This window comes from Dysidea avara, chromosome 4 (genome assembly GCF_963678975.1).
Source record: "Dysidea avara chromosome 4, odDysAvar1.4, whole genome shotgun sequence".
Taxonomy (NCBI): domain Eukaryota; kingdom Metazoa; phylum Porifera; class Demospongiae; order Dictyoceratida; family Dysideidae; genus Dysidea; species Dysidea avara.
The window spans coordinates 48465713-48478609 of record NC_089275.1 but is presented as its reverse complement, the minus strand read 5'-3'; the positions used below and the strand labels follow the sequence as shown (position 1 = coordinate 48478609).

The window sequence follows — 12897 nt, the reverse complement described above, 5'->3', positions numbered from 1 at the left end:
GCTTTGGACTTTAACAATACATACTTTGCTACGGAAATGTACACACTCCCAAAAGTACATAAAATGGTTTAAAAGGTACAATATGGCAGTGATTTTTGAATGATTTCTAAACACCAGTGACACAAGTTACGAAGCGGTAACCACAAAATATGGTCTGTCACATAGTTACTCACACACCTCTATGGAATATTCCACCATTTATCACGGCAGTGGATATATTCACTTTTCACAATTTCTGCTACTAGTTTACCATTTCTCCCAGTGCATATTGTGCATGTACCTTTTGGGGTTCCAACAAGTGTGTGCCCTATGCCCCTTGTCTTTCCTTTTATCTTCAATCAACCTGGTCGTCATCTTCATGAAATGAAACCATTGAGGCATCAATTTTCCATATCAACACTTCCTTGCACAGCAGATTTAGATGCCACAAAATCATTTAAAGATCTTACGCTACTACAAGGGGTACTGGACACTTGTAACTTCATGATAGGTCCAGGACTACACCCATTCACAATCTTAGTTAATTAATAATGACTGAATGCAGAGACCACATCTCACATCTATTTACTCAAACACAATGACCACCCCTCTTATTAGTCTAACAGTATGGTAGTACTGTTGAAGTAGGTATCCCTCCATAAGTGACATGCAGCACCTAAAATTCTGCTTTTAAAAATCATCCTAGAGACATCTTATACGACAAAAATCACCTTTATGGTTTAGTCCATCTCACATCAAATACAGCATTAAAAACAAGAAAATAGTGCTGAGCGGTATCATCTTTTACTATCACGGTACGGTATTGCAGTTCAATAATGTGGTATGATTAAATTATTGTTTAACCACATGCTATCTTGTTTAGCAGGTTGACAGTGCTCAGGAGCTGAAAGTAAAAACAGTTTTGTATAAATTGTGTTTTTACAGTGAAATAATTTTTTTATGTATGATGTATTACAATTTATGTCCAAATAAACTTAAAACCTTGAAGTGGGTAAGAATATAGTTAAAACAAGTTACAACAACACTGTGTATACATTACCAAATACCAATCATGACATATCTAGCCATTTAAGTTTGTGGCCAAAAATATCATATTGTTGACTTATCAGGCTTTAAAGATTCTCATTTTTGACTAACTAAATGACCACCAATACTGAATATTCACTCTGAAGGAACACTTGTTGCACATATCCCTAAATATTTTCGTGCCATGACAGCCAAGAGTGGCATTTGCTTCCACTTAAGCCTCCACCATTCCAGAGGTAATGAATCAAGCATACTGCATGTACATATCCACTTCACATTTTTAGTCTTTCAGATACATTCAGTGTTGTGGTGGATGTAGAACTCGATGAGCTAGCTCCTAAAACTTCACTGAACTTTCCTTTTTTCTTGCTGGTTCAGGGTCACTCTCAGACTCTGCAGTTCTTGAATCATGTCAACTTCATAAGATTCTACTTCTTCCAGCAGCAAATGTACAGCAATATGTTCTGAATCAAATGTATCCTTAACTTGTAGGTCAAGAGATTATTTAACCTAATTTCAAGGACTTAGACTTAATGACTTATATAGCTGATAAGATGTAACAGAAAAGGGGCCAAAGTAAGGAAAGAATCCTTCCAACTCCAGGATTCGAATTGCAGGTCACTCAATGTCTAGTCGGGGCCACACTCAGTCTTCCTCCAAGAGGGATGGATTTTCTTCCTTACCACCAATCAACTTGATAAGAGGCTTAATGGCAAAGCAGGTTACTTGTTCCCCCCTGACAATAAATCTGTCACTGTATCAAAACCCTTGAGAGCCTCCAACACTGGCTGCAAGACATCAAGATCTTACCAGGTGGGTACTAAGTGAGACACCCTTCTGTCTTGTCCCAGGACTGCACGGACAGTAATGTGCTGTTCAACTATTCTTTTAATGATTTCAACTTTTGAGCCCCATCTAGTACATACATCACCTTTCAACTTTTTCTGTGGCAAGAATTTCTGTCAGATCCGTATCTGTCATTTATGGTCCATTATGTCAACTCAGGTTGGGATTTGCAAACACATTGTTTGCAAGTACAGAAGATCACACTGGTGTACAACTACGGGACACTTTAAGTGTAACATTAGAGCAATGGGCAATGAAAACTCACTGCCATAACTACAGACAGTGCCAGCAACATCAAACTAGCACGTCAGCTACTGAAGTGGAAGAGATTAAGTTATTTTGGTCATAATTTGGATTTGGCCATATACAAAGGTCTGAATGATAGTAGGATTGAACGGCTGAACGAGTACTGTCAATTTGTTGAAAAGTGGTGGCAGCATTTTCAAGCAGTTGGAAAAGAGAGAGGGACTTGAAGGAAACACAGGTAGGTACACGAGGACCATAGGTCTGCAGTTCCAGAATATAAGTAATTGGCTTCATCCTTTAAAGTTGACAACACATTCTGCCTAGTCTCCTCATACAGCTGGGATTGCAACTCAACTGAAAAAGCCCTTGTAAGGAAGTTGATATCACGGTTGGATGGCCTTGACTATATCTCTGAAGTCTTCCTTGTCCACTGTACACACTGGGAGTACATCCTTGACAATGAAATTAGTAACCGCACATGTAAATTTACAGTATTCTTTCAAATTTACACCAAATGTTGTGGTTTTCTGTACACACTCTGAAAGAGTTTGCTGACTGATTTAGGGAATTTTTGACTGTTCTTATTGGTGTTGATCCGGTCTCTTTAATCAGGTCTCTGTATTTACTAGCATGACTAAACTTCAAATGGTTTACTAAATCACTTGTATTTGTCCATTTAGCTGAAACACTTTTATAACACAACCTACACATTGGAGTATCACTATCAGTAGGGTTGCCATCTTCGTCTAGGATGAAACCAAAATACTTTCAAACCTTTGAGGTGGTGTTTTTCTTCGTGACAAGCTGTACGGCTTCCCAATCATTTGCTACATCACTCTCGCTATTGGAAACATTGCTTCTGTCCTTGGTTCTGGATGTGAAACTGTCTGACACCTCAGCACGTGGCAACACCATTTAACTATCATAAATTTTCACTCTTGTAATAAGGTAATTTAGTTATCATAGTTATTATATTGTGGTTTTTACAATATGCTGATAATCAGCCGGTTGAAGATAGGAGGTGGTAGCCTCTAACCTGGGCATTTGTGGTACCCTTAGCTTTAAAAGTGTCTTGAGATAGCTTTTGCTTGTCTCCCCAGGGGACGCAGATTCCAGTTTTGGTGGGTTGGTGGTGGTATCTCCTGTTTCGGGGATGAGATTTGGAGAGTGGATAGTGTCCTCCACAAACGGATCATCCAGGAATAAATCATCCTCTAAGTCATCTGGGAAGGTTGTCTTATTCATCCTGCTTGGGAATGAAAACATCTGTGTGCATGTACGTGTGTGTGTGTGTGTGTGTGTGTGTGTGTGTGTGTGTGTGTGTGTGTGTGTGTGTGTGTGTGTGTGTGTGTGTGTGTGTGTGTGTGTGTGGAGAGAGAGAGAGAGAGAGTGATAAATTGAGCTGGCAGTGTCATATGTGTACGCTACCAGTGGAGTGGCACTTTGGTAAAAGCGGTTTGTTTACAAACTCTTCCTTAGCAGTGCATAGCAAAGTAATTGAACAAATTACGAAAATTTCATGAATTACAAAATACGAGTTAGCTAATAATATTATTGTACAACCCAAAACTACCCTATTGTAAAATAGTAATACATAGTTGGTAATTCATAGTAGCATATACTGTCTATAGCTAATTCCAGATGAGTTAGCTAGCTGCATGGCGCCTGGTTTTTAGAAGTAGCACAACTGCTTTTTGAGGGGGTGGTGGCCTCAACAGGAAGCTATATAAACACCTAACCGCAACAGGAAACCATAGAACTCTAACACATTTCGAGGATGAGCCAGCTATTTTCCGACATCAAAAACATTACATTAGAGGATGATTTACTGATGGACCTCAATCTAGACATCATCCCTGAGTCACAATCAATGAAGCCTCCCTCAGATGCCAACCAAGTCACACCCCCGGAGGAGGCAGACAAACGCCACCTTCATGCTCTTTTGGAGCTTAAGACACTCATAATTAATCCCAGGTTTGAGGCCACCACCCCCTCAAAAAACTATTATACTGTGGTTTTTGCGATATGCTGATAATCAGCCGGTATTAAATGTTACTACTGTGGTTTGAATAAAATGCCATTAACTGCTCAGCACTACAAGAAAACACTCACAAGCGGCTGGATATAATTTTTTTAAATAACCAAAATTAAAATTTTTATCAGCCTGCCTGCCAACTTTACTGACCAGTTGCAAGGCTGGAGGCAACACATGATCACCATTTTACGCCACAATAACAAACTCGCCAGTGGCATGTGCCTTTTGGGGTTTCGATGAGTGTGTGCACTATGTGCCATGTCTTTCCCTTTTATCTTCAATCAGGCTGTTCATCCTCTTCTTTATACAATCAAACTATATCAAAGGTGTTAATTTACCATATCAACACTTTCCTTAAACAGCCTATTAGATGCCACAAAGTTATCCAAAGTATTTTTTCACAATTGGATTGAGGTCACACCATTAACAGATAAATAGTGATCTAGCACAAAGACTGCTCCTCTGAACAATATATTTACACGATAACTATGACCACACACCCTTATTGTTAGTCTAGGTGTATTTATAATGCTAGCACCGAGACAGTGAAAAATGAAATAGTAATACGTTCCTGATAGGTGAAAGGCTGACTTGAGATACTCTAATACAGCAGCCACCCTCATACGTATGTAGAACAGTTATACGTGTATAGCTGTATACTATAATAAAAATATATATTTTAGTTATTAATTAAGAGATAAAAATTAGAGAAACAAACAAGAGAAAAATGATGGTATTACAAGCATAACTCATTGGGAAAATTCCTACTTTTGCATTGAACAAAATAATTGCTACAGTGGAACCATAGATAATGTATGTGTTCCTAATGGATTGGAAATGCCCGTTAAATTATTTTCCTATCCTAGTTACAGTGCACCAATACATTGGGAAATTTGTTGAGTGACTGTTTGGCTTTTTCTCGCTTGTTTGAAGGCCAGTTTTAAGGCGTGGACATTTCTTTTACATTGCTTATTGTGTTGCGTTGCATACTAAACAAGAACACAGCATGTCTGTGGGCAGTGGGAGAAATATTGTTTGCAACAGGTGACAATGGCAGGTAAGCACCAGCTAATAATTCAGCAGCAGTGCTATTAGCCAACTTCTAGTCACCGCATTTACACAACCAAAGAAACGTGTGATACATTGAAATAAATTTTATGCTACAGTACTGCTCAGCTTGAGCTAAACAATAGCACAAAGTAGTGCCTGTTTTCTGACATTTTATCGAAGCAGTGGAAATATACAGCGAAGCAGTGAATATCTAGCTAGCCTACTACACTCTACCTGCTACAAGTGGTGTAAACAGCAGCAAAGAAACAATGCTACACTTCCTGTTTCTTCAGGAAATTTGCACAACCGTTTTGAAACACCATATTCAGTCACCTTCGAACTTGAATTTTCTTACGCTGTTGTTTACTACTCTCCAGTGTCCAGTCTCCAATTAGTGTGGATGGCAACTAACCCAGCTGTAAACAACAAACACTAATTTGCTGGTTACGAGAACAGCAAAATCTTCCACCTGTCAAAGCCATAAAGCTTACGTGCAGTGAAACAAGCATGACATCACTATGTAAATAATACAGGCGTTTCCAATCCATGTGACATACATTATCTATGGTGGAACCTCAGTTATCCAAATCTTGGGAACAGGGTGATCCTTAAATCTGAAAAAGTCCATATCTTTGAAACTGTGTATAAATAACTTTTTAAAAAGCACAAAAAAATTTCTCAGTATTATTCAACTACCCTAATAGAACAGTCACTAGCCTAACAGAGCAGTCATTTCCATAGTTCAGTTAGCCAAGAATCCAGATAAGTGGGGCAAACTTTCTTAACTGAGAATCCATCTTTACATATCGAGTGGGGTGAACTTTTCTAGGAAATGCTTCCATGATTATCTTATAAAGTACTGCATTTACTTCTGCATCTCGAACTTGATTACTAAGGAAGAAAACCGATGAAGATCCTTTTGTAAATAGATTGCCCTTCTTGGAACCTACAATGTACTTGGAGAATGGCTTGTGCAGGAATTCCTTTTCAAACAAAGGCATGAATTTGTTGAATGCAATTTCTCTGGCTTTATGGATGTCTGGGCTAAGCAAATCAATATGAGTTGCTACCAGGAGGAACTCCGAGAGGTCTTCATCAGTAGTGCTCCTTTTTCTGATACGGCAACTGATCAAATCCATCCAGTATGTAATGGTGTGTAAACCTGATCTTGCTGGACTGACGTCATCTTTTTAGCGGCACTCAAGGGTATCTTCCAGTAGCTTGCTAGCATCAAACACTATTAAGCAAACTACCTCATCGGATATAAACAAATAAACAAGCCATGGGTATGCTGAAACATCTGATTCCCCTGCACACTTGTTATATTGAGTGACATAGAACTTTGTATTGTGGGACTCATTTTTGTAGTGGTTGCTAAGCTGAGTATATTTGCTAAGATAGACCAGTTGATTGATTAATTGATAAGTTTAACCTCTCAATGATCGGCACAGCTGCTCTTCCTCATTGGAGGGACATACATACAAATACAAGCACATACATAAACATATACAAACAAGCAAAATACACACAGTACAATCCAAACATACATAATAACAGAACAATAATATGCATACAAAAAACAATACAACACACATGCAGTTGGTTGTTACTAAAGGATAACGAAGGCACAAAAAATAATTGTTTGGGCAATTGTGGATGCGTATTTTTATCTACCGCGTATCAGCCTTTGAACAGGCCATGGAATAGTAAAGTTACTACTGCTGCGTTGAAATGTTAGTAACTTACAGTCCTAAGTACTTAAATTAATATAATAACTTATTTACTGTCCCAATAACAAAGTTAGTTGGCTTAACTTAGTACAAAAATGCAAAATGACAACAATATAAACTCTATCCCACAATTGCAAGTTTTCTAACATTGTGTGTTGAAGTATTAATGACATTTTAACGTATGGATAACATTCTGATGGCTATTAGCCCATGCTGTTAAAACCACGATTGATCTTCAGATGTTACTGTATAAAACAAATGGGATGAGTTCTCGTTAGCTCTTTCACCTATTAGGTGAGTGCGCCCCAAGTGATATATATATATCACTTATACCATGGCTGCATGGTATTTGCTGATATATATCACCCATAGTCCTTGGGCTGCATTCTCAGGCTTTGGGTGTATATATCAGCAAATCCCTCGCAGCTGTGGTATAACTATTAAATATATCAGGCAATCCGTTGTCGCCATGGTATAAATTACTTGCAACTAGTGAGAAAATAGCATCTGGGGATAAAACCACTAGATACCTTGTACTCTAGTCTGTGTTTATCACAAATCAAATGTTAGCATTACTGTTTTACGATGTATTACAAAAATTACCATGTAAGAATTGCATAACGAATATGTGATCACTGTGTATGCTTATACTGGAATTTTGGAAAAGAGCTGAATTATCACTCCCATACAGTGACACTATAAATTGACCCCCGTATGGGACCCCCTTGATCCTAGGACCACCAGAAGAGATCATTTTGTATAACTAATGCCTATTCTCAGCAGAATTTCCTAGTGATTGTATATAATTGGAACAACATTTAAATGAGCAAGAGCGTAGCCAGAAAAAAGAGAAGGTATTTAAGGTACACAATTAATTTATTAGAGTAACTTGATCATTGTGATGCTAAATTTCTCTATTGAAATTAATTTTACCAAAACAATTGCCTTGGTTGTGTCTCAATAGTAGGCATCCCAATAATGATTGTGCTACTGTTATAACACATTATTTTATTTATTTATTTATTTATTTTTACACAACAATAACATAATATATTTGTAAAATACACACATAAATTTGTATCACAATTTAATCAGACAAAGATAGCTCTCCCTCACACACCACCAGAGAGAAGTCTGTCAGATCTCTCTGGGGTCGACCAACGGTAGAGCGACTGCCACAAAGATACATAACGGCTGAACGCAAAAGGGAGAATGACAATCTGCAGTGAGTAAAAGAGATAACAACATAATTCTGGCGCTGCTTTGTGGCAAGAAGTGAGGCTAGTTGTTTGTATGTAATTTCTGTTGGTTTGTTAATTCCACCTAAAGCAGAAACACGAGAGGTGTGAATGATGCCCTCTCTACTTCATGAACAAATTGTTCATAAGTCCTTCATTTCTCTCAGTCATGTGACTGGAAACAGCTGGCAGAAGAAGTGTGATGATTTGTGGCTGCCAACAGAATGAAAACACACGGTATCTGTTGTACACAGTGTACTGGGAATTGCAATATAAAGTAGCATTCTCATCACAGCACAAGCATTATTTGCTAAAAGTCATCATGTTATGTACGTACCGAGGGTGTCGGAATCAGGAGGGCAGGGAGGCCATGACCCCCCACGCTATTTTCAAAAGTGTGTTACGGTACCAAAGCTATACATGCACAGAAAAACATACATACTTCCATACAAGAAGGTATATACAACCACCATGCAACAGTACACTCTTTTGTGGCAGCACCAGTCTCTTGCAACTGCATAGTAACTATCAAGCCATCCACTGTATTAAACCCAAAAGAGCCTGTAATTGTAATTTTGTTTAGTCATGGCACGTGATATCTGTTGTTCAAATATTTCTTCTGTAGCCTGTGCAATAATGAGAAGGTTAAACAGTGGAAAGGGTGCCACATCCGTGCATGGCATTACATATGATGGCAAAGATTTACTTCAAAGGTGGCAAGAGGGCAGTCTCACTGTAGTGCATGAGTACGATCTGTTGCTACTGATAATTAAACCTTAGAGTGAAGACTTTGGTCAAAGTAGTCTAAAATAGACACTAGACACACAAGGATTCTGAGAACTCAATGTGATGTTCACATGATCTACATTCACTTTGGAATGCCTACTATATAGTATATAGCAGACATCCCAGTTCCTTCAAGGTCTGATGTTTCACTTTGCGGATAACCAACTGTTACTTTTGTAATCTTGGTAATGTGAAATGTAAAGAGAATAGTGACCAAAATTCTCACATGGTAAGTATCAAGCACGTGCAATAGGTATAGAGGAGTATACGTGGCAGCCATTAGCAGGATAGGGAGTGAAGAGATATAGCTATGCAGTGTATAGCTGTAGTGTTATTAGCTAGTGATAGCACACTCCATAACACTTTACATAAATGCATGCATGAGGTACCCTGGATGTCTGCATGGATGTTTGCATGTGTGTTGATCAGTTTGTGGTTAGTTGGCTTTGGCCCCCACACTCTGAAAATCATTCCCATGCCCTTGATATGTACTATATACATGATATCTCCAGGGAACAGTGGTAGTGGATTTGATCTGAAATCTAAAGACATTCTCAATAAAGAACTGTGCTGCTAAAATTTTATATCACTGTCTGCCTGCTAGTCTAAGACATATAATCTCAGTAGTAGCATGTTCTAGCTTACTTTACTAGTTACATCAATTTCCATATCACAAAAGGTTTGGACATTAACAATACATACTTTGCTATGGAAATGTACATACTCCCAGAAATTAAGATACAGAAAAATACCTACCGATTCGATACTTAGTAGTATATTTTCACCAATACAGATACCGATAATTGCCATACAGTTTACACACCTCTCAAGTTAGCTATGTGTGACTGCTCTATTAGAATTTTTATTGTGCACAGTGACTGTTCTATTAGAGTATTTCGATCTTTTTCATGCAAACATAGTAAGTAGCAGTTGCTCAATGTTTAACGAAGCAATTCCTGCACCCTTTGTGCTAGAATAATGTTCAACACTATTTCCAGCCTGTTATATCTCATGTTTTGCTAGCATAGCATTTATGGTGATAGTTATGATGATGACAATTGGTACGAGTGACTATTAATCGGTATCGGAGTGCACAAATAACCAATACCGATTGATACCAAAAGACCAATATCGGCTCCGATACGATACCGATTATTAGTGGAACACTACCAAAACATATAAAATGATTTAAAAGGTATGGTACCGCCCAAATGCAATGTCGCGATATTGCACACGATTAAAAAACTTACTCGAAAAAAGGACATAGTAGCCATTTCATTGCAGTCTTCATCCTCGACTGGAAAGATAAAGACTTGAGAATGAAATGGCTGCCACACTCCTTTTCAAACGAGTTTTATTGACGCAATTAGTGCTCACGACATTGTGTTTGGGCGGTACCGTACAAAATGACACTGATTTTTGGGTGATTTCTAAATACCAGTGACATAATGAAGAAATAGGGTCTGTTACATAGTTACCATGCTGATTGGTACGGCAATACCCCGGGCAGTATGCACTTGGCATATTCGAGCAGTGCACACCCCCAGGATGCAATCACCACTTACCATGTGTGCATACAAAATACACATGATTATATAGTACTTTCCTAGCTATACACACCACCCTTCCACCAAACCTAGCTCTATTGCCTACTTTGCCCTAATTCTAGCCACAGGTTCAATCTTTATATGTGGACAACCATGCACACACAAAGCACATACAACAATAGATGTACTGGCACATATACTTAATGCATGGTTTTGGGTAAGAGGGAGGGAAAAAGTTTTCTGTCTGTGAACATGTCATGTGTTATGACCAGCGTTGTAAGTGGGTCAGTACTATTGATCCAGTTGGCCCACTGACCCAAATAGTAATCTGGATGGGACCTGGATCTGACCCGCATATGACCCGGTTTCATTAAAATAGAGGTGTGCTTCAAGAGCTAGATTAAAAGTCCACAAGTTCCAAGTTCAATTATATAATTAGCCCTGTAATTTTTTACACTATAGAAACGATTGTCTGCAAGAAGTGAGTAGCTACGTATTATCAATTGGGTGTGGTTTCATGTACATATTATCAAGTGGGTGTGGCTCCACGTACATATTATCAAATGGGTGTGGCTCCACATACATATTATCAAGTGGGTGTGGCTCCACATCAGTCTACATGCAGCTACAGCAATTAAGAATTTCCATAAGTTAGTTACCTACATTTCAAGTAGCAACACGGATCTGGTGATACCATGCATGCCCACAGAGAAACCCGATACAAATCCTATAAGTGGGCATGGCTCCACATATCCCGCAGACAGCAAAGCATCTTCCTAAATGGTGGGTGTGGCTCCACATAAGTTTGTTGATTGTTTACAACTGCATTTCCACCAATACAATCGAGTTTGTTAACTTATAGTCACACGTGATCTCATCCGGGTCAGACCCAGATATTTGGTGAAGTGGATAAGACCCACCTGACCCGGAAAAAATGTTACCCAAATGACCCGGATAATCCGGATGACCCGGCTGACTTACAATGCTGGTTATGACATGATCTCATGATCTTAACCCTTAAACCCATACATTATTTTAAGGAATATGTGATTACACGAAACCATTTAAAATGGCTTGTCTAGCCAGACTAGCTTAATTCTATTAGCCTAAAGCTATATACCAACAGAAAGTTTATTCATTGGGCTACTTGAGGAAGTCTAAATAACTACCGTAACAACAGAGGCTTACTTGTTATGGAATGATGGAAAATGGCGACTTGATTCTCCATCATTTCTTAATACTCGTGACGCCAGCTATATTAACAATAAATTAAATTACGTGAGCTATAAATAACGTGACTCGCCATTGAATGAGGACTTGCCTCGTATTTATTTCACACAAATCTGATGAAGTAGGAAGGAGATATTAACTATTTCTAAAGGTATGCAAGGGGTTTGTGTGCTCATTTTGTGTTAAAATAGTTTCAGGGCGAGTTTTGGCATGCTTTTGTGCTAGGGTAAATCCCTAGGTAGCATTTTAATCCTTGTTTAATTGCCAACAAAATGGTATTGATTACATAGCCATAGGAAGAACGATTTGTTAGTTACAGTACTTTGTTTAAAGCCATGCATCAACGCTGATTTATCAGTGTGTATGGGTTTAAGGGTTAAACCTGTCAAGATAGGATGAATCATATATGATGTCATCTTGCCATATGATGTCATCTAAGGGTACCTCCTATGATCTCATCTTGATACTAAAAGTGTTTTGTTTACAGCTATGCTAAAGTAGGGGATTGTCCCACATAGTTAATATTCCAACAGTTGTACACATTGTACAGCACACTGATCGTTAAGAGTCTTATCATATGAAGGTACTGTTATTATAATACATACCCCACACAGTGTTGCCATGACAGTATTAGTATCCTACCTTCTACTGTGTCATCTTCCTCATCACTTCCTGCTTCTGCTATCATCTTGTGAATTTCTTGTCGTACATTCTGTAAAATAACAACAATACAAAATAAGGGAGTACTGCATTTTGGGAGGGTGGATGTGTCTAATGTAATGTCTAGTGATATATTTAAGTTATAGTCAACAAGGAGTTAGACAGTAAACGGAAACAGGTACATGCCAAACCAAAGACACTAGCTCTGAATTACCTGACTAAACTGTGTGATCCCCATCTTCTTCTTTTCAACAAAATATTTCACCACCTTGCACCTGTTAGCTATGTCCCTCCATCCATTGACTGCACTCAACAGTGGTGTTTCTCCTACCTGTAGATGGTAAACAAAGTGAATACTGTACATGTAGCTGGACATCACATAATGTGTCTATCACTGATTTGTTTGGTGAGGATTATAGTTTGACAGATCAAGAAATTTACCAAACCACAATCATACCAAATAAGACCATACAATATAATAAGCCAGCACCTAATTGATAGTT

The 12897-nt window shown here is 38.4% G+C and overlaps 1 protein-coding gene across 3 annotated transcripts in view; it reads right to left on the bottom strand.

Moving 5' to 3' along the window:
* The window catches only part of LOC136252566 (uncharacterized), a 39148-nt gene that overhangs the window by 16189 nt on the left and 10062 nt on the right, over positions 1 to 12897 (bottom strand). For all 3 annotated transcript variants that reach the window (XM_066045048.1, XM_066045050.1, XM_066045049.1), the window contains exons 3-4: positions 12609 to 12725; positions 12377 to 12446 (exon numbers count right to left, since the gene is read on the bottom strand). In XM_066045048.1, the coding sequence (XP_065901120.1) occupies positions 12377 to 12446; positions 12609 to 12725 (187 nt within the window). The remainder of the gene's footprint in view (positions 1 to 12376; positions 12447 to 12608; positions 12726 to 12897) is intronic.